The sequence below is a fragment of the Oncorhynchus clarkii genome, chromosome 7 (genome assembly GCF_045791955.1).
Source record: "Oncorhynchus clarkii lewisi isolate Uvic-CL-2024 chromosome 7, UVic_Ocla_1.0, whole genome shotgun sequence".
Classification (NCBI taxonomy): domain Eukaryota; kingdom Metazoa; phylum Chordata; class Actinopteri; order Salmoniformes; family Salmonidae; genus Oncorhynchus; species Oncorhynchus clarkii.
In genome coordinates, this window is record NC_092153.1 from 41,497,408 (window position 1) to 41,516,908 (window position 19,501).

General features: G+C 44.7%; 1 protein-coding gene across 2 annotated transcripts in view; it reads right to left on the reverse strand.

Annotated features, from left to right (window-relative positions):
- LOC139413313 (forkhead box protein J3-like) overlaps window positions 1-19,501 on the reverse strand; it is an 84,560-nt gene that overhangs the window by 15,790 nt on the left and 49,269 nt on the right. For both annotated transcript variants that reach the window (XM_071160528.1, XM_071160529.1), the window contains exons 3-5: window positions 9,589-9,663; window positions 5,054-5,137; window positions 2,739-2,840 (exon numbers count right to left, since the gene is read on the reverse strand). In XM_071160528.1, the coding sequence (XP_071016629.1) occupies window positions 2,739-2,840; window positions 5,054-5,137; window positions 9,589-9,663 (261 nt within the window). The remainder of the gene's footprint in view (window positions 1-2,738; window positions 2,841-5,053; window positions 5,138-9,588; window positions 9,664-19,501) is intronic.

Sequence of the window (19,501 nt, forward strand, 5' to 3'; positions counted from 1 at the left end):
CCCAATGTCATCATGTCGCACACACATGCACTGTTCTCCACACAAACACCCAAACAGCTCACCCGACACACACATCCACACACAGCTCACCCAACACACCCCCCAGCTCACCCCAACACACCCCCCAGCTCACCCCAACACACCCCCCACCTCACTCCAACACCCCCCACACACACACACATAAACACACACCCCGCCCCCCCCCACCCGCAGCTCACACACACTGCTCACCCCACATGCGCAGCAACTCCCTCTACAATAAATCCTGATGCTACCACCAAACACGCGAGTCAGTGTGTGTGATAGTCTTAGCCATGAATTAGGTAAAAAGCCAGGAGTATCTTTTACACGAGTCTAATCTGGAGCATGAGACACGGATTATGAAATCAAAGCGAGATTCACCCAGGTGTCGCTGACAATGCCAGCCAGTGTTCCTCATAATCCCTCTTCATGGGATTTAAGTAGGGAGAGAAGCAAAGCACAGGGCCAGACGTTTCCTCGGTAAACACACGTCTTCCTACAATCCGCCTTCCTTTATCACACTAGTGCCTGACTTCCGTCTCATTCACGCCACTGCAAACAGCTACCTCAGAATAGAGAAATAATGTGCGTTTGTTTGAGGGGGAATGAGAGAGGAAGAGGGCTACTTGAGAAATGTCTGAGGGATCGTGGGGGAAACACTCACTGGTTCTGTAGTCCTGACAACCTCACATTGACCTCTCAGAGAAGGCGGGAATTTGAGAGAGCGAGCAAATTCCTGTGGTTTGGCACAGCGCACTGAAAGAGGCGTGGCCAGTTGTGTATTTACAGTGTACTACAATGAGAAACGAGCTCTCTGGCAAGAGCAGGGCTCCGATCTGCTGCTGCTATTTCTCCTATCCACTTGATCTTTGCTTTACCATAGCAACAGTTACAAGCAGGAGAACAAAAAGACACATAATAACATCCTCACACACACACAGCCCTGCTGTAACCTTGCCTGGAGCGGGCATGTTCAGAAGATTTGTTTTGTTTTCCTGCTCATGATTCTTAGCATGTGTGAAATCTAACTTTTGTTATTCTATGGAGGACGTCCGTGTTAGAATGCCCAACTGAGGTTCGAAACCCCGGCAAATCAATGACAAGTGCTTATTTGTTGAGATGAGAGGGGGAAAGACAGACGCGTGGGTGTGTGTGTGTGTTTACAGTGCCCCCTCACCACCCACCCCAAGACAACGGGCAGCCACTCACACAAACAAGACTCCTCTAACTGCACACTGATTTTACACACACACACACACACACACACACACACACACACAGCACCCCCCGTTTATATTAAACCCAGTATTTTTTGTGCCTGCTGCAGTAAATTAATAAGCGTCTTGCAGGCTTTTTAAAAGTACTCCAGAGAGCTGCCCCCACTGGGCCCAGAGGAGAGGGCTTAAGGTTAAAAAGCCTATTTCAATTCCAGAGTGAACCGCACAGTCCCTGGGGTTTCTCAACATCTCTGCAGTATCGGCCCCACCCACACACACCCACCCCTGCAGCAGAGAGGGTAATGTCCCCAACCACACTTGATGGACAGAGAAGGACTGGGCATCAACTTCCAGGTGTGTCGGCAGTGGGGTTGGGGTCAGTTCCATTGCTCCTCAACAAGTAAACCAAATTCCAATTCGACATTCTCTTCATGGAAATTAGAAATGTCAGTGTCCTTCCTGAATTGACCCCAACCCTAGCGTGTAGAGTATCACATTGCAAAGTCTGTGTGTAGGGTCGATCATATTGCAGAACGTCCAAGTATCGATACCGTATTGCATAGTATGAGTAATCCCTTGTTGTGGTGCTGTGTGTGTGTGTGTGAGCGGAATGAAGCGTGCCTAATTTGGCTGGAGCGGATACAAAAAAAGTGTTTGGCTCGACCTTCTCCCCCACTCCAATTTTTCTCCGGTACCACTCAGCCACGAGCTCTGGGCTCTGCCCAGCATTTTGCTTCATTTCCTTCATCACGGTTCTTTTAAAAAGCCAGGGCCTCCCGTTGTATTTATTTAGCCTAACCCACCACTAATGCGCAGAGATGTTGACGTGAGTCGACTGAGAAATAGGTCACACGGCCTGTGTTATTGATGGCAAGACAACCAATGAGCCGACGCAGCAGCAACGGAGATGTTTTGATTTCTATATAGGCTATCGTTAAAGAGGAGTCTGAGTTTGTAACTGTCCATCAACTGTCAAATGTGAGCACCACGACAACTGAAGTATCCGATTATCAATTGATTTTTTCAATTGATTTTTTATTTTTTTACACACCTTGTTGAATAGCCTCTGCCCTACAACATGTTGAAATGTTGACGTTTGTTATGATAGCCAACTTCAAAACCAAATGGTTGAAGGAGTGACTGTTAAATTATATTTTAAACCCAAAATTTGAGAACATTTGGAGCAGCATTTTTATTTTTTTTTTTGCGGAGAGGAGGAAAAGGACATTGACCGGTCTGAGCAACGAGGGTGGATTTCTGACCGCTCAACTCCACTCGCACACTCACCACTACAGTATTTTTGTATACAGTGCTTCTTGTGCTGCATTGCAGCTGGGCGTTAGTGTGAGATGTACTGGAAAGAATCTGTAAATGTGTGTATGTGTGTGTTTATCCCAGTTGAGTGCTACTCTCAGGGGGGGAATAAGCTGTGGGTGGTTGGGTGTAGGGGAGGGAGGGTCAGGGCGGTGCAGTGTGTGCAGGTGCATGTTGGGTAGGTACCTTGTTCGTCACAGTGTTGATTGCCAGCGTTGGAGAGGCACTTCCAGAGATCATACAGTCCATTCCCAAAGACTCCGACTCCAGGCTGTACGGTGTGGAAGCCTGGAGGAGGGAGACCAAAAATAAACACTCTTAACTAATTATCAAATAAAGGAGCACAAAAAAAAAAAAAAACATTCTAAACTAATTATCAGAATGATACAGGACCTCAAGCCATAGGTGGAGGTAAAGGTCCTAACACTCATGTTCCAGTGTTTGTTGGGAAGCTAGTTTTCCTTCCAGGCAATAGGGAGGGATGCAGATCTCCAGTATGGAAAATACACCAGGACCATTTATAAAACAACAAAAAGGAGCAACACCTTTATTTAGGTCACATCGGAAATATTTCCAGAGGAGATGGAGAGAAGAGCACAGCCCCCATTGCTCCCTGCACGGCTCGGTCGGAGGGAGATAACTCCACCACGCCTGTCTCCCAAAACTGCTTACTGTAAGAGGATTGGCTGGCAACAATACCATTTTTAATTCATGATAAACATAAATGAGAATTCACCATTTCTAATGTCGGAGGACTTAAATGGGATGCCTTGTAGGCAGCCAGTCAAAACTGTAGGGCGTGCACTTGTCATACCAACAACATACATGTACAAACTTGAGTGAACACTGTGCATGTCATGCTTTTGAATTACACAACAATTACTATATTTAAGCTCATTTACACTGTGTGTCACACATGTATGGAATGTGCGTTGCTCTATCCCTCTCCCTATCTTACAACCGCAGATACACACACACACGTGGGTGGTTAACGGAGTGAGTGGGTTTGCCTTTCCACTGATTCTTTGTGTCTTCGTCTCAGTGTTTCAACCGAAGCCCAACATGTCTTCTTGTAGCCTATGGCGGGCCACACAGGGGAGGCCAGACTGCAGTAGCCAGGGAGGAAGGGATGGATGCCTCGTAGCCAGGTCAATCTGGGCAGTTGACTAAACCAGTATATTACACTGGACACGACTCATGCATAATTAAAAGACAAACGCTCCCACTCAGAATAACCAGCCAGAGGACATCAATTGATGTTCTAAAAAAGAAATATATATATACACACACACAAAAGTATGTGGACACCCCTTCACATTAGAGGATCCAGCTATTTCAGCCACACCCGTTCCAGACAGGTGTATAAATAAAAATAAAAAAATCTGCACACAGACATGCAATCTCCATAGACAAACATTGGCAGTAGAATGGCCTTACTGAAGAGCTCAGTGACTCAACGTGGCACCGTTGTTACATTTCTGCCCTGCTAGAGCTGCCCTGGTCAACTGCAAGTGCTGTTACTGTTAAGTAGTTGGCCCAACCGCAAAGTGGTAGGCCACACAAGCTCACAGAACTGCCGAGCACTGAAGAACGATGAAAAAAAAAAAAGTCTGTCCTTGGTTGCGCCACTCACTACCGAGTTCCAAACTGCCTCTGGAAGCAAAGTCAGCACAATAACTGTTAGTCGGAAGCTTCACAAAATGGGTTTCTATGGCCAAGCAGCCGCACACAAGCTTAAGATCACCATGCGCAATGCCAAAATTCGGCTAGAGTGGTGTCAAGCTCGCCGCCATTGCACTCTGGAGCAGTGGAAATGCATTTTCTTGAGTGATGAATCACACGTCACCATCTGGCAGTGCGACGGCTGAATCTGGCAGACGCCAGGAGAAGGCTACCTGTCCCAATGCATTGGAGGAATAATGGTCTGGTGCTATTTTTCATGGTTCGGGCTACGCCCCTTAGTTCCAGTGAAGGGAAATGAACACAACAGCATACAATTCTGCACTTCCAACTTTGTGGCATCAGTTTGGGGAAGGCTCTTTCCTGTTTCAGCATGACAATTCCCCATGCACAAAGCAAGGTCCATACAGAAATGGTTTGTCGAGATCAGTGTGGAAGAACTTGACTGGCCTGCACAGAGCCCTTACCTCAACCCCATCTAACTCCTGTGGGATGAATTGGAATGCTGACTGAGCCAGGCCTAATCTTCCAACATCAGTGCCTGTCCTCACTAATGCTCGTGACTGAATGGAAGCAAGTCCCTCTAGCAATGTTCCAACATCTAGTGGAAATGCTTCCCAGAAGAGTGGAGGCTGTTATAGCAGCAAAGGGGGGGGACCAACTCCATATTAATGCCCGTGATTTTGGAATGAGGTGTTCGACAAGCAGGTGTCCACATACTTTTGGTCATGTAGTGTATGTAAATAATGGCATGTGTTAAGTGAGGGTATCTACAACTGTATGAAGACAAAGAATCAGGGGTTGTTGTCTGGGGGACTTACCCTCTCTCCGGACCGTGGCCTCTTCTTCGGCCGTGTGGGCAAGGCGTCTTCCTTTGGGTTGGTGTCGATGGCCCAGTAGGAGCCCTGTGGGGGTGGGGGGGGGGGGGGGGGGGGGGAGAGAGAGGACCATTGAGCACCGCAGTAAAGAACAGAACAGACAAAGCCTTGCCTGGCACCACAGGAATGTTAGCAATGGACATATGGCTTTCCATCTCAGGACAAAGAGTAAAATCTGACTTTTCTTTGGTACTGCCACATTAGTGCTTTGACAAAATGCTAGCAAAACACAATCCACAAAAAAAAAAAAAAAAAAAAAAAAAAAAAAGTAGTCCTGTGTGGGTATTAAGTGTGTACGTGGGTTTTGTTTGTAATTGGAGGGAGCTGTGTTTCGTGGCAAGGCTTCCCTTTGTCTTTGGTGCTCGTTAGTTAGAGACTGGGGCTGTTGAACTGGTAAACCCCTCCTGAAGCAGTGCTAGTGTATCCAACTGTAGCTGGCCTGCTGTCGTCAGGCGCGGGAGCAGCGCTTTGGGTTTCTGTTCCATGTCTGAGCCCAGCTAATCAAGGAGAGAATAGACCTGCTGGCTCGGAGGCTGCAGCTCCACACAACTCCACCCCGTGGCTGCATTATTTATCTCTGCATTCAGACACATTTAATTCATTTTTCAATGGCAATTCCTCCCTGAAGCCATAAGCATCACTGCTTACAGTGGTTAAAATGAGATTCTCACCCCCAGGCCATTACAAGTTGTGATTTAAAAAAATATATTTTCTATTACTCCTGATAGAATCATTCACAATTGTCCGGGGAAGTGAGATCAGGACCTTTAAAATGACTTCCTTAGCCGAGAGAATAATTGATATTTACAGAGAAATTGTCAGTCTAGACAACAGAAGAGAAAGTGCTGTTGCAACAACCTGTGTCTAAAGGCATCCATACAACACGTGTCCCGCAGTAGGCCCATTTCATACTCGTCACGGTACTACTGCCATCTAAAGCACGGTCCTGTGTTTCTCTCCGAGCTTTCATTTTGAAACGCTGCAACTTTAACCCCACTGCTAAAACAACACAATGTTGAGAAAATATGTTTTCATATTTTTTGAAGCTCGAGGTCAATTAGTGCTTCCCTCAGAGGGAGAATAATTCACAGTGGAAATTAACCAGAGACAATTAAGCGGTAATATTATACATATAGAAGTCAGAGGTTTACATACACTTAGGTTGGAGTCATTAAAACTAAATTTTTCAACCACTCCACAAATTTCTTGTCAAAACTATAGTTTGTTAACAAGTCGGTTAGGACATCTACTTTGTGCATGACACAAGTCATTTTTCCAACAATTGTTTACAGACAGATTATTTCACTTATAATTTACTGTATCACAATTCCAATGGGTCAGAAGTTTATGTACACCAAGTTGACTGTGCCTTTAAACCACTTCGAAAATTCCAGAAAATTATGCCATGGCTTTAGAAGCTTCCGATAGGCTAATTAACATAATTTGAGTCAATTGGAAGTGTACCTGTGGATGTATTTCAAGGCCTACCTTCAAACTTGGTGCCTCTATGCTTGACATCATGGGAAAAATCTAAAGAAACCAGCCAAGACCAAAAATAAATAAATTGCAGACCTCCACAAGTCCGGTTCATCCTTGGGAGCAATTTCCAAACGCCTGAAGGTCCCACGTTTATCTATACAAACAATAGTACGCAAGTATAAACACCATGGGATCACGCAGCCGTCATACCGCTCAGGAGACGCGTTCTGTCTCCTAGAGATGAACGTACTTTGGTGCGAAAAGTGAAAATCAATCCTAGAACAACAGCAAAGGACCTTGTGAAGATGCTGGAGGAAACAGTTATACAAGTATCTATAATCGACAACCTGAAAGGCCGCCCAGCAAGGAAAAAGCCACTGCTCCAAAACCTCCAGAAAAAAGCCAGACTACAGTTTGCAACTGCACATGGGGACAAATATCGCACTTTTCTGGTCTGAAGAAACAAAAATAAAACTGTACGGCCATAATGACCATCATTATGTTTGGACGAAAGGGGGAGGCTTGCAAGCCGAAGAACACCATCCCAACCGTGACGCACGGGGGTGGCAGCATCATGTTGTGGGGGTGCTTTGCTGTGGGAGGGACTGGTGCACTTCACAAAATAGATGGCATCATGAGGAAGGAAAATTCTGTGGATGAATTGAAGCAGCATCTCAAGACATAAAGCTTGGTCGCAAATGGGTCTTCCAAATGGACAATGACCCCAAGCATACTTCCAAAGTTGTGGCAAAATGGCATAAGGACAACAAAGTCAAGGTATTGGAGTGGCCATCACAACACCCTGACCTCAATCCTATAGAAAATTTGTGGGCAGAACTGAAAAAGCGTGTGCGAGCAAGGAGATCTACTAACCTAGTTATACCGGCTCTGTCAGGAGGAATGGGCCAAAATCCACCCAACTTAATGTGGGAAGCTTGTGGAAGGCTACCCGAAACGTTTGACCCAAGTTAAACAATTTAAAGGCAATGTTACCAAATACTAATTGAGTGTATGTAAACTTCTGACCCACTGTGAATGTGATGAAATAAATAAAAGCTGAAAAAAATAATTCTCTACTATTATTCTGACATTTCACATTCTTAAAATAAAGTGGTGATCCTAACTGACCTAAGACAGGGACTTTTTACTAGGATTAAAGGTCAGGAATTGTGAAAAACTGGAGTTTAAAATGTATTTGGCAAAGGAGTATGTAAACTTCAGACTCAACTGTATATGTGAGTATAAATCCCATTATACCTCACTGTTCTGTAGCCCAATTCCATTGTTGTTATTTTTGGCGATGTTGGTCTTCACTGCAAGAGGCTGAGAGTAACGGACAGAGAAACGTCTAAGGACGCCTGAAGGTGAGCTGCCTGAGCTGCGTGTTTTGATCAAAGCATCTGGTTCACTGCTAGATGTATGAGGATTTTGGGGTTAACTGTTTCAATTAGAGCTCTTGGTAGACTCAGACTCACTGCGCCGGTGGAGAGACGGGCGGCGTTTCTTTTAATTAGGCAAAAAATATATAATCTTTAAGCACAAACCCTTGGGGAGTTTCTGCATTTCTCCACACGCCCCTCGAGACTCGACGGGGGAAGAGACTTCTTAAATAAATCACAAATGCACGGCATCATAGTGAAACCGGCAAAGCAAGAATGTCTGTCCATAATGTAAGCTACAAATGTAAGGAAAACTAAGCTCTTACCATCCATGTAGTCTCTACACAAAATGCCATGGACATGTGATGATTCCACCAGAAGCCCTGATGACCTGTTTCTCTCAGAGGCTAGTGATTTTCCTACAGTATTGTATGTCAACCTATTTTTTTTAATCACGGTGCACATTTAGCATTCCTAACCGGTTAACACGTGAAATAAATAGGTCTCTGCAGTGGGAGCCGTAACAGCACTTTTACACCCCCCCCCCCCCCCCCCCACGGTGAAGGTGCACGCCACGCATGTCATCTCGCTCTCCATCTCAGAGGTAGACACGGTGCTCTCCTATCTCATCCGACCAGCACTGCTCATATCCCTGCCACATTACAATACTGATGGAACCTATCTAGAGGCTAGCACTTCTTTGAAGTTGTCTTGGGGGGGGGTGAGGAAAATTCCAAATTAAGTTGGCCATGCATTTGGAATGGGACTCACAGCAATAGATTATTTTGTATTTAGTGCAGCTCCCAGGAGTGTCAATATCAGAGGATTACAGCAAAACATGAAATTAGCATTCAGTCCCCAACCTCTACAGTACATAGCTTGGCGTAGCTCTTCAAACCACTGTGCCTGTTCGCCAGACAAAAACTCTTACATATAGTTCGACCAATTCACATAACCAGGATACACTAAATATAGGCCCACATGGTTCAACCACGTGAGAAACAAAGCGCAGTGAGAGATACTAGTAAGACAAGGGACAGGGCGAGAGATGGGAGCGATTGTGTGGTAAAACAGGCTGGTATGGGAGCTGGTGGTGTCATAGCAGCAGTCCCTGCCGGCCTGAGATGATGGGGCGGGAGAGGCAGGTGCTGTATGTGTCAGCGTGGCCTCAATCTCCTCTCACCCTAAGTGCTGATCTGAGGGCTTTTCTCCTCATAACCCAGGCCGAGAGGCACTTTTGGAGCGTTACTCGAAATGCACTGACTAAGGCCTTATTTTGGACTATTCCCACAAGGACAGTGACTTATTATCACATCTTCGACTTAGTCTGCCCGCAGGTCTAAAAAACAAAAACCATGGTCTTTACATTTGACATGCAATTTTGTGGGGGTGGAATGTTCAAAATAGATTACGAGCGTGCCATGCATTTCCAGACTGTCAGAGCACACTGGCAGGCGTTCACAGCGAACATGTTCCTCATGCAGACAGCATTAGATCATATTGGAGGACTAGTAGGTCTACTAGTAGACTAGTAGGTCTGTCTGTGGACACCAGCCGCTTATTTCCGCTACGTTCAGTCATCTCTGTATGTTGGGTTTGAATGAAACACGGTCGTCTTACCTTTCCCGGGTCGTCTTTGGAGCGAGGCACTTTGAGAAAACACTTGTTCAATGACAGATTGTGCCGTATTGAGTTCTGTGGGGGAGAGAGAGAGAGAAATTTGGGGTTAGAGATAAGGGATTTCATTTTTTCCCCACTTTTTAAATCACATTAAAAAGTGAAGAGGTCTCGTGTCTTTGAGCAGAGAGCATGTCATAGCCACAATGGCTGTGCCATTGTGAGAAAGACCAAACAGGGACCTTCGTAGCATGGTACAGCGTCATCCTTTGGTGTCAAGTCCCATTTCCTGTCAAAATACACTTGTTTTAAAAATGAAACCTTGGGAGGAAATAAACTGCTATATCTGTGACTAGATGTAAGTCTACACACTGAAAGCTACCAGGACCGGGCCTAATCTACCCGGTAACAGCAGACTGGCTTCTTCTACTTCTCAAATTACATGGGCGCCAACAATCAAAGCTCAGCTTGAATTAAGAGACACGCATCCCAAATGAATCCCTCACTGGGACGATGCCTGATATTAATTAATGCTACACAAGTCTCCTTGGGGGGGGGGGGGGAGAAATAAATTATGTAGATCATTCTGAAACTTAACTCATTACGGTGTTAGCTATTCCTCACCCACAGAGGCTGATATATATCTGCCTGGTCGGGGGCTCGAAGCAGCCTAGAGTGGAGCGGTGCTCCTGGTTTAGTATCAGTTAGGGTGGAGCCGGCCAGCCTCCTGGAATCAGCTGGGGCTGGGCCAGCCACAGGCTTAACGGACTAGCCGAATGCACACATCTCCACACCATTCTAGTATTGACAGATGGCTGCACTAAGAACCTTTGAGATCCTCAGACGAGTCGGACGGTCGTTGGGCAGATGTGTGATGTGTACAGCCCAAAGCCGATAAGATGGCGCTGATTGTAACAGCAGTATAGAGAAATACACCTCAGGAAGAGAGGACAACGACAGTCTTGTTATCAAGCTGTCAATCTCCGGTGGTAAAATCCCCTGAAATGCTAAAATCCAATACACCAAAACATACACAACAAAAAGTGGCAGGACCGTTTCAGGAAGGGCAGATTGTGTTCATTATAGAAAAATAAAACGTTTTTAATTTTAAAAACGTTTTAAACGTTTTAAATTTATTTTTTAAACTCAATAACGAGGCTAATCAAACCCCAAAATCTGTGTCATCGTCTGATAGCATCAGTGCTGTATCTTCCAGTCTAGTGTGGGACTGGAGTGCATCAGTCAGTGTCTGTGGTTGATGGAGAGATGGTCCAGCAAGCCTGCCTGCTCTACTGGGAATCTGTTGGAGCAGCCGTTCAGTCAGACCTGGCAGGGCTTCCTCACAGACGGCACTAAAATCAGTAGGATGGTCTGTATCCAGTCTGCCCGCCAGTCAGTCTTAGCCTACACGCCTCCTGCATTAGGGCAGGGGTTCTCCAAACGTTTTCACCTCAGGCCCCCCTTCCAGCATTCAATATTTCAATTTGTGTGTGTGTGGGGCTGCCATGCCCAACAGTTTGGGAACCACTGCATTAGTTGATATGACCACATGTCAAGTGGGGACACTCAGCTGTGTCTGACACCGTGCATGTGGATACATCTGTATAGACATACAGTAGACTATGCAGAATATTCATAGATACATTCAGGTCCAGGAACAGAAAGGTGTGATGCAAGCCATCAGTTTGGAAAACATTAAGGCCATTAGGTCCCTAGGAAGACAAAAGAGAGAGAGAAAGGAGGGCCCGAGTGTAATGCTGACCGTACAATGTCTTACAAGCGTAAGCACTTAAGACCGAAGTAAAACCCATCCACCTTCCACAGACTCAGCCGGCGAGGAGCAGGAGGGCATGTCGAGCACTTGTTGCCACGAGGTGAGAAGGGCAAGTAGCGCTCAGCGAGATGTTGCTCAGTCGCCATTTAGTGCCTTCTTGCAGGTCTAAATCATTGATACGGTCATCCAGGTCTGACCCAGCCTAGAGTACTGCCAGTGCATTAACAGGTTGACTTTTTAAATGAACTCTTCTCTCCGACCGTCTCTGTGCGCCGGCGACACACTGTAATCTATCAAACACGCTCCCATCTAAGCTTACAAGTCACTGGTGTGAAACTAACAGGCTGAGGGTCAATCATAGGAGAAAGGGTGAAATGGAGTGGATAGAAGCGTTTAACACGTTATGACCGCAGCGTCTCGCAGAGAAACGTCAGGAGTGCCACTTCGGCTCCATTTGAGAGACCCTAGCATCCTTGCAGGGAGGCAGAGCACAACACGTCAATAAGATGACAACGCGCAGGTGAGAATCCTCCCAATTAAAGCCAGTTAGCTTTTCCAAAACAAACACTTTATGGCTATACTACAATTAGCCTTAGCATCTCCAGCATGCAGCGCATCATACGGACACACAATGATGACGGAGCAGCCAGATCAGTAACCCACAGTGTGGTCAGAAGTACACTGAGTAGAAGGATTTATTGCGTTAAGGCAGTATTGCAGGGGTCCATCCAAAGTACTGCCCAGCACCTGCAACCCCCACAGTGCGGCTCACGCCCAGCCGGTGTGCGTGTCTCCCACTGTCGCCTCCCACACACGTCTCAAAACTAACGTGGTGATCCAACGCCAGGAGAGCACCATCCCTGCCCCGTCCCGCCTTAACACATCACTCACCACCACCACCACCACCACCCTCCCGACGCCCCTGTGGCTCAGCAGAAGGGTAGCCAGGGGAAAGTAGGTCACGTTGACGACCTCGCGTCGCGTGTCAAACTTTCAGAGTGAGGCAAAGGGACAGGCCGTGTCACTGCCCTGCGCCTCACAGGGGGGGGGGGTAAGGAGTGGGGGCCAGTGCACCCTGCCGAGACCCAGCGGTCCGCAGCCTCACCGGGATGCAACTGCGACGCAGGGAGGTGGAGTTCTCACACAGAGAGAACCCGTGGAGAAGAGGACTCTCCACAGGTCTAACGCAGTCCTCTGCTGCTGCGCCTCCACGTGTCCTATTGACAGGCATGCCAACACATGGCATTTCTCCCTCCTCATGTAAAAGTTGAGTATTTACTTGTGAGCCCATTTAAAAAAACAAAAAAAAACGAATCTTAGTAAGGGAAGGCCCAAACGAGCTCTTTAAACATTTAAACTCCAAATGGAACAGCGCTTCAATGCCTTCAGATTTGCAGCAGTGTGTGATCAATATGTTTTCCCACAACTGTGCAGTGTCAGGATTGGAACCCATTATATTGCATAACCCTGAGCTGCTGTACTGGAGTTGCACAGTTTCTTTTGACACTTTTCCCCAATAATAACACTAACAACGTTCCCACAAGTTCACTTTACATTCCAAACATCTCTTCTCAACATTAACCATTAAAAACAGACAGCACCACAAGGCTTTTAAGAGCATCTTAAACATGCATGTAAAAAAAATGTATAGAATACAGGCCTTTGCAGCCAAAAGCAAATAGTACAAGGATAGCATGACCTTTAAATGACCTGTGGGAAAACCTCCATGTGAATGACTGAGGCAGACAAAAAGAGTTGAGCCACTGCTGCTGCAGTGCATACATCAGATCTAGTCTTGTTATACAGAAAGGGATGTGATCTTTCAGATAAGGCCTGCAGCAGCATTCTGTGAGCGAGGACAGAAAGAGAGCGAGAGAGAGGACTGAGCCACAGCACAGCTATGATACAACAAAGGAAGGAACCAACCAGCAGCGAGGATAAAGCATTGGTACATTAGATTTGTTTGCATTGTTGTTACACACATTCTATACAAGGTCCCATTCCTACACAAAACATAAACCTGACCTCAGCTTCAGAGATCTCCACAGGGGCTAAGGAATGTAGCACCTTTGCTGTCTATTTGTTGTGGGAAGACGTTGAACGCCACAGCGCGTGCACACACACATTCCTTCACTCCACCACCTAACACAGTTCTCCCCCAACCCCACGCACACCAACTGAAGAGTAGACGCACAGTCAAGCACAGGCTCAACGCACAGCACACACCGAAAATCTCTCATAACCAAAGTACTGAGACCCGTAGCCCACACTTGAAGAACCACGAAGTAAACCACAACGATTTTCAACTTGATTGTTTACAGGCTTCAAAGGCATATAATCTGCTTCCCTTGGTATCTTGTAGCAGTCTTGGCATGCTAGGCTTTAAACCCCTTAGTCTCTGATCTTTACTCGCTTGTATGTCGTTTTAATAAAACATCAACAGTTTGCTTGCTGCAGCAAAACGCATGCCAAGGTAAAACTAATACATTTAAAAGCCCTACTTGGCCTGACTCCATTTAGTCGACTAGTCAATTGTTTGGTCGATAGGCTGTTAGTCGACAGAGATTATTTTTTATTTTTTTAGTCGAGCCACGGCAAATAGATATACTACACACATACAGTACCGGTCAAAAGTGTGGACACCTAATTCTGGGGTTTTAAGTTTGACTATTTTCTACATTGTAGAATAATAGTGAAGCCATCAAAACTAGGAGGTCGACCGATTGATTTTTCAACGCCGATACCGATTATTGGAGGACCAAAAAAAGCTGATACTGATTCAAATCGGATGATTTTTATATATTTGTAATAATGACAATTGCAACAATGCTGAATGAACACTTAATATAATACATTAAATATATTTAGTCTCAAATTATGAAACATGTTCAATTTGGTTTAAATAATGCAAAAAAACTGTTGGAGAAGAAAGTGCAATATGTGCCATGTAAAAGAAAACTAACGTTTAAGTTCCTTGCTCAGAACATGAGAACATGAAAGCTGGTGGTTCAATATTCCCAGTTCAAGTTTTAGGTTGTAGTTATAGGAATTATGACGCATCAACTATTTCGCTCCATACCATTTGTATTTCATATACCTTTGACTATTGGATGTTCTTATAGGCACTGTAGTATTGCCAGCCTAATCTCAGGAGTTGATAGGCTTGAAGTCATAAACAGCGCTGTGCTTCAAGCATTGCTAAGAGCTGCTGGCAAACTCAGGAAAGTGCTGTTTGAAGGAATGCTTACGAGCCTGCTGTTGCATACCACCGCTCAGACAGACTGCTCTATCAAAATCAGACTTAATTATAATATAATAAACACAGAAATACGAGCTTTTGGTCATTAATATGGTCAAATCTGGAAACTATCATTTTGAAAACAAAACCTTTATTCTTTCAGTGAAATACGGAAACGTTCTGTATTTTATCGAATGGGTGGCAACCCAAAGTTTAAATATTGCTGTTACATTGCACAACCTTCAAGGTCATTTTATAATTATGTAAAATTCTGGCAAATTAGTTCACAGAGCCAGGCGGCCCAAACTGTTGCATGTGCCCTGACTGCTTGCACTGAACGCAAGAGAAGTGACAATTTCCCTAGTTACTATTGCCTGCTAACATGAATTTTAAAAAACTAAATATGCAGGTTTAAAAAAAAATACTCTGTGTTTTGATTTTAAGAAAGGCATTGATGTTTACGGTTAGGTACATTTGTGGACAAAATGGTGCTTTTTAAATCGGCAATGCTCTTTTGTTAAATCACCCGTTTGGCGAAATTGAAGTAGGCTGTGATTGGATGATAAATTAACAGGCACCACTTTGATTATATGCAACACAGGACAAGCTAGTTAACCTAGTAATATCATCAACCATGTGTAGTTAACTAGTGATTATGTGAAGATTGTTTTTTATAGGATAAGTTTAAAACCTAGCTAGCAACTTACCTTGGCTCCCATGCAGCCACAAAGTCCATTTGACGCTGCATAACAGGTGGTCAGCCTGCCACGCAGTTTCCTCGGGGATTGCAATGTAAATCGTCCAGAATCGGCATTCAAAAAGGCCAATTACCAATTATGAAAAGTTGTAAAAGCGGCCCTAATTAAAATCGTTCGACCTCTAATCAAAACTATGAAATAACACATGTGGAATCATTAAAAAAAATGCATTTCATTTAACTAGGCAAGTAGCTTAAGAACAAATTATTATTTACAATGGACGGCCTAGGAACAGTGGGTTAACTGCCTTGTACAGGCGCAGAACGACAGATTTCTACCTTGTCAGCTCAGGGATTCAATCTAGCAACCTTTCGATTACTGGCCCAACTCTCTAACCAGTAGGCTATCTGCCGCCCCAATCATGTAGTAACCAAAAAAAAAGTTTAAAATCTTGAGTAAGGAAACACACCGGATTACTTTTGATCCCTTGCGTGAATAGCCGACAGCCGTGTCTGTCAGGAGCTCACTGGCACAGGAAACTGAGGGGCCAGGATATTTTATACAATGCTGCAAGTTAGCTAGCACAAACTTCAGGCTGGACCAAGTTAATAGTTGATACATTGTTTCAAGTTCCTTGCAGGCAGGCCATGGGTATCCAATGTGATTTATATATATTATTTTCAGGATTTTTACCTATGCCAGCAAATGTTATTTGTTGGCTTTATGTAGGCCATTTTTACATACTGGCAATAGAAGTTAACTTTAGATTTGTACAATTTTCATTTAGAGAGAATTTTGATTAACCACATGTCCTTGATTTTGAGATATGAAGATAAATTCAAATGAAATGGTTCCATGAACATCCTAACTGGCACGCAGATCAGTAGAAATGGTACGATAGTCCTGTGGCCACGGTCGCCAGGTGTACGGTGTTCCCTCCGACACACTGGAGCGGCTGGCTTCCGGGTTAAGTGGGCATTGTGTCAAGAAGCAGTGCGGCTTGGTTGGGTTGTGTTTCAGAGGATGTATGGCTCTCGACCTTCGCCTCTCACGAGTCCGTACGGGAGTTGCAGCGTTAGACAAGACTAACTACCACGAAAACTGGGAAGAAAACAGGGTAAAGAAAAAGAAACCAAAAAAATGAGAAGAGGTACAATAACTTGGCACTCCAAATGGAAAAGGTTGCCAACCGCTGGTGTAGCCGATCACTGGCAATTTCAGGAGCTTAATGGCTGCAAAGGACAGTGGGAGGAGTCAGGGAAATGTTTTTCCTCTTCTGTTTAGGCTATAAAGATTTGGGCTCAGTCTTCATTTTTAAATCACAGAGCTTAAAAGCTTCCGACGTGCTCAGTAGCTTTACATATAGTTGATGTTATTCAAACATATGGTATCTATATGGAAAAATACACTTTTTAAAAATGTTGACCAAGCGTGCAAGTTGAGGCCATGTGAATTAAAAGACGGAGAAGGCAGTAAAAAAAAATAGAAAAACATGTTGATCACAAAACGCAGTTTGTGAAGCAGATCCTACCTAGCCTACCTGTGTGTAACATGTTGAAGTAGGCCTAATCTAAACCAAAAACAAATCCTCTGCAAAGTGAGATTACACCAACTGGAAATTCTATTTCAAATGGTTAGATTAAACCCATCCTTCACAAGTATATTAAAATGATGAAAGCGATAAATGCTTGCATATGGAAATTTAAAAGATAAGATGCATGCGCATAGCCGGCAAAGAAATCAGTGCTCAAAATAACCACAGTGATAACTCCTGTTTCTACTGTACAATAAACTATTTGCTTAAAATCAGATAAAGCTTTTCAAAACGTACTGACTATTTAGAAAGGTTTCTCCTTACCATTTGGTGCTGAAGAGCTTCAGATCCAGTACAATAAAAAGCAACCCACGCAAGCCGTTTTAACCCCAGTTGAAGCTGTGCCGTCTACACCCACTGGATAACCATGGTGGGAGTTGCCTGCTAGGGTCATTTAGTTTCATACAGATCTTAGATTCACTTCTGTATAGGCTGGTGTACATCTTCCATACATATGCATTGGGTCATGTTAGGTAATAGGCAGATGAGAGATGGGCTGGTTCCTGGCCATCAGGTGGGTATGGGATCATTAAGCCTCGCTTGCCAGGCTTAGAGAGAGCTACTAGCCGATATTAACTACACTTTAGTGCAGCGGTGAGCGAAATACGGTCAGGGGCCGGCCCGTCGGCTGATTAAATATGGACCTCGGTATAAACTCTGAAATAACTGCACCTTTTCTGGCCCGCAAACTGATTGTCCATTTTTTTTCTCCATTAAAAAAAAGAAATAATAAAATATAAATACATTTGTGCAGCCTTCAAGACACAATTATTACCCACTCCTGCTTAGTGCGTGGCTGGCTGTGAAGAGGAGACATGACTGGGAATGAAAATAGGTGTGGGAGACACGGAGCCCCTCCCAGGCAGGTATGCAGGGGACAAGAAGATGCCAAGAGAGAACTGGACACCGACTCACACGCCAATCAGTCACGGTCGATCCAAAATGCACTGATAGATACTCTGCTATTCGAAACAGAATATTCCCCATTATCTGGCTTTTCAGTTAGTCATAGAGAGTGTGATCCTAAAGACATCCATCTTCATCTGAAGTTACTTCATGAAAGTAATCCATACTTACACCCACATTCAGTTTAGGCACAGACAAAACTCCTATTCTCCGGAGTGGCACAGAAGTTTATGAAAGCTGCACTAAGGATGTTCCCTTTTCAGCAGTAGGAGGGGATTGGAGACCAAAAGCACTGCAATGAAAGTGTTCTGAGCTCAACCTCGCTCACACCCACATCTTTACCTGCTTTGTTGGGTAACCTTGAGCTCAGTCTGCGGAGAAGAAAAAAAAAAAAATCCAAACTTTTCTGCATTATTTTCTGGATGCATTAAAGGTTACAGACCTGACTCTTCAGTGCAACATTTGAGATTTTTCAACGTTTCCTTTCAAAATTGGTAGCCAGGTTGGCTGCTGCAAATTATTTTTGAAAGGCTTCGGGGGGAAATTCACTTAAATGTAACACTGAATGACAGGTCAACACAATGACAAAAGAGCTGAGCCACTCGTCTGAACCCTTTTAATCATAGTCCTTCAGGAGAGCTCTCTCGCCTGGTGCTGAGAGCAAAGCACACACAGTCAAAGGGCTTTCCACAGTCTCCAGAGCATAGCAGCTCCACTCATAACTAGAGCCTTTCAAATTGTTTGATTTTTGGCCTGATTCGGTTTAGTTTTCCCAAAAAATTGTGTTTAGTTTTTCCAGGTTTGAGCCCCCCCCCCAAGTTTTGCTCTCAAAAATCACAAGGACATGTGTTAAAAACAGTCAGAGAGGAGAATAGAGGAGAGGGATGGAGCCACTGTTCTGTCATCATTCACTGGTCAGCACAGCACAGGAGACAAGAGAAGAATTGGGTCTAGAGGAATGGACGAAAGAACCAGGTTGAAGAGTTGGGGGAAAAAAAGTAGTGGACATATAGGCCTAGCCTAGCGTTTGCTACATTGCCCAGGTTATCTGTCTATTTGGCTCCTCTTACCATTCTGGTAAGATTCAAATTGAACTGAAGGTCTCGCACAATTGACTTGCAGACAAAATAAACATCTAAAAACAAGATCTGCATCATCTAGATGAAGGCCAATTGCACTTCCACTCTGACTTGATCCCCGAACTGTGAAACTCCAAGAGAAAACAAAAAGACAATTTGACAGGTTTTCAGAAGGGAAAACAATCCTCACACATTGCATTCACCATTTGACATAACATCGCAAAAAAACAGTTCTGAATTCGCAATATTTGCCAGAAGAGAGAAGCACACAATAAGCCTGGCTATAAATTGGGTCTGTTCCATTCTGACGGATGCAAGCTTGCACTTTCGTGCTTCTGTGCAATACATGGCTCTCCCCTCCCTCCCTCTCTGCGGAGGCAGCACAAGGCCATGAGAGATTGGAGGCAAAGTGACGTCCTCCAGTTTATCCTCCCTGAAAGCCTTCGCATGCTCTCAGTTCCACATGAGAGATCTGATGAAAGCCGTTTGTCAGCACGCCACTTAATTATCAGGCAGTAGAGCGTCCGATAGTATCCTTCCACTAACAATAGCTGCTCACAGCAGCCCCCTATAGTGCCCACACTCACACCGCTCCATCGGTACCAAGTAGTGCCAACGGCCCACTTA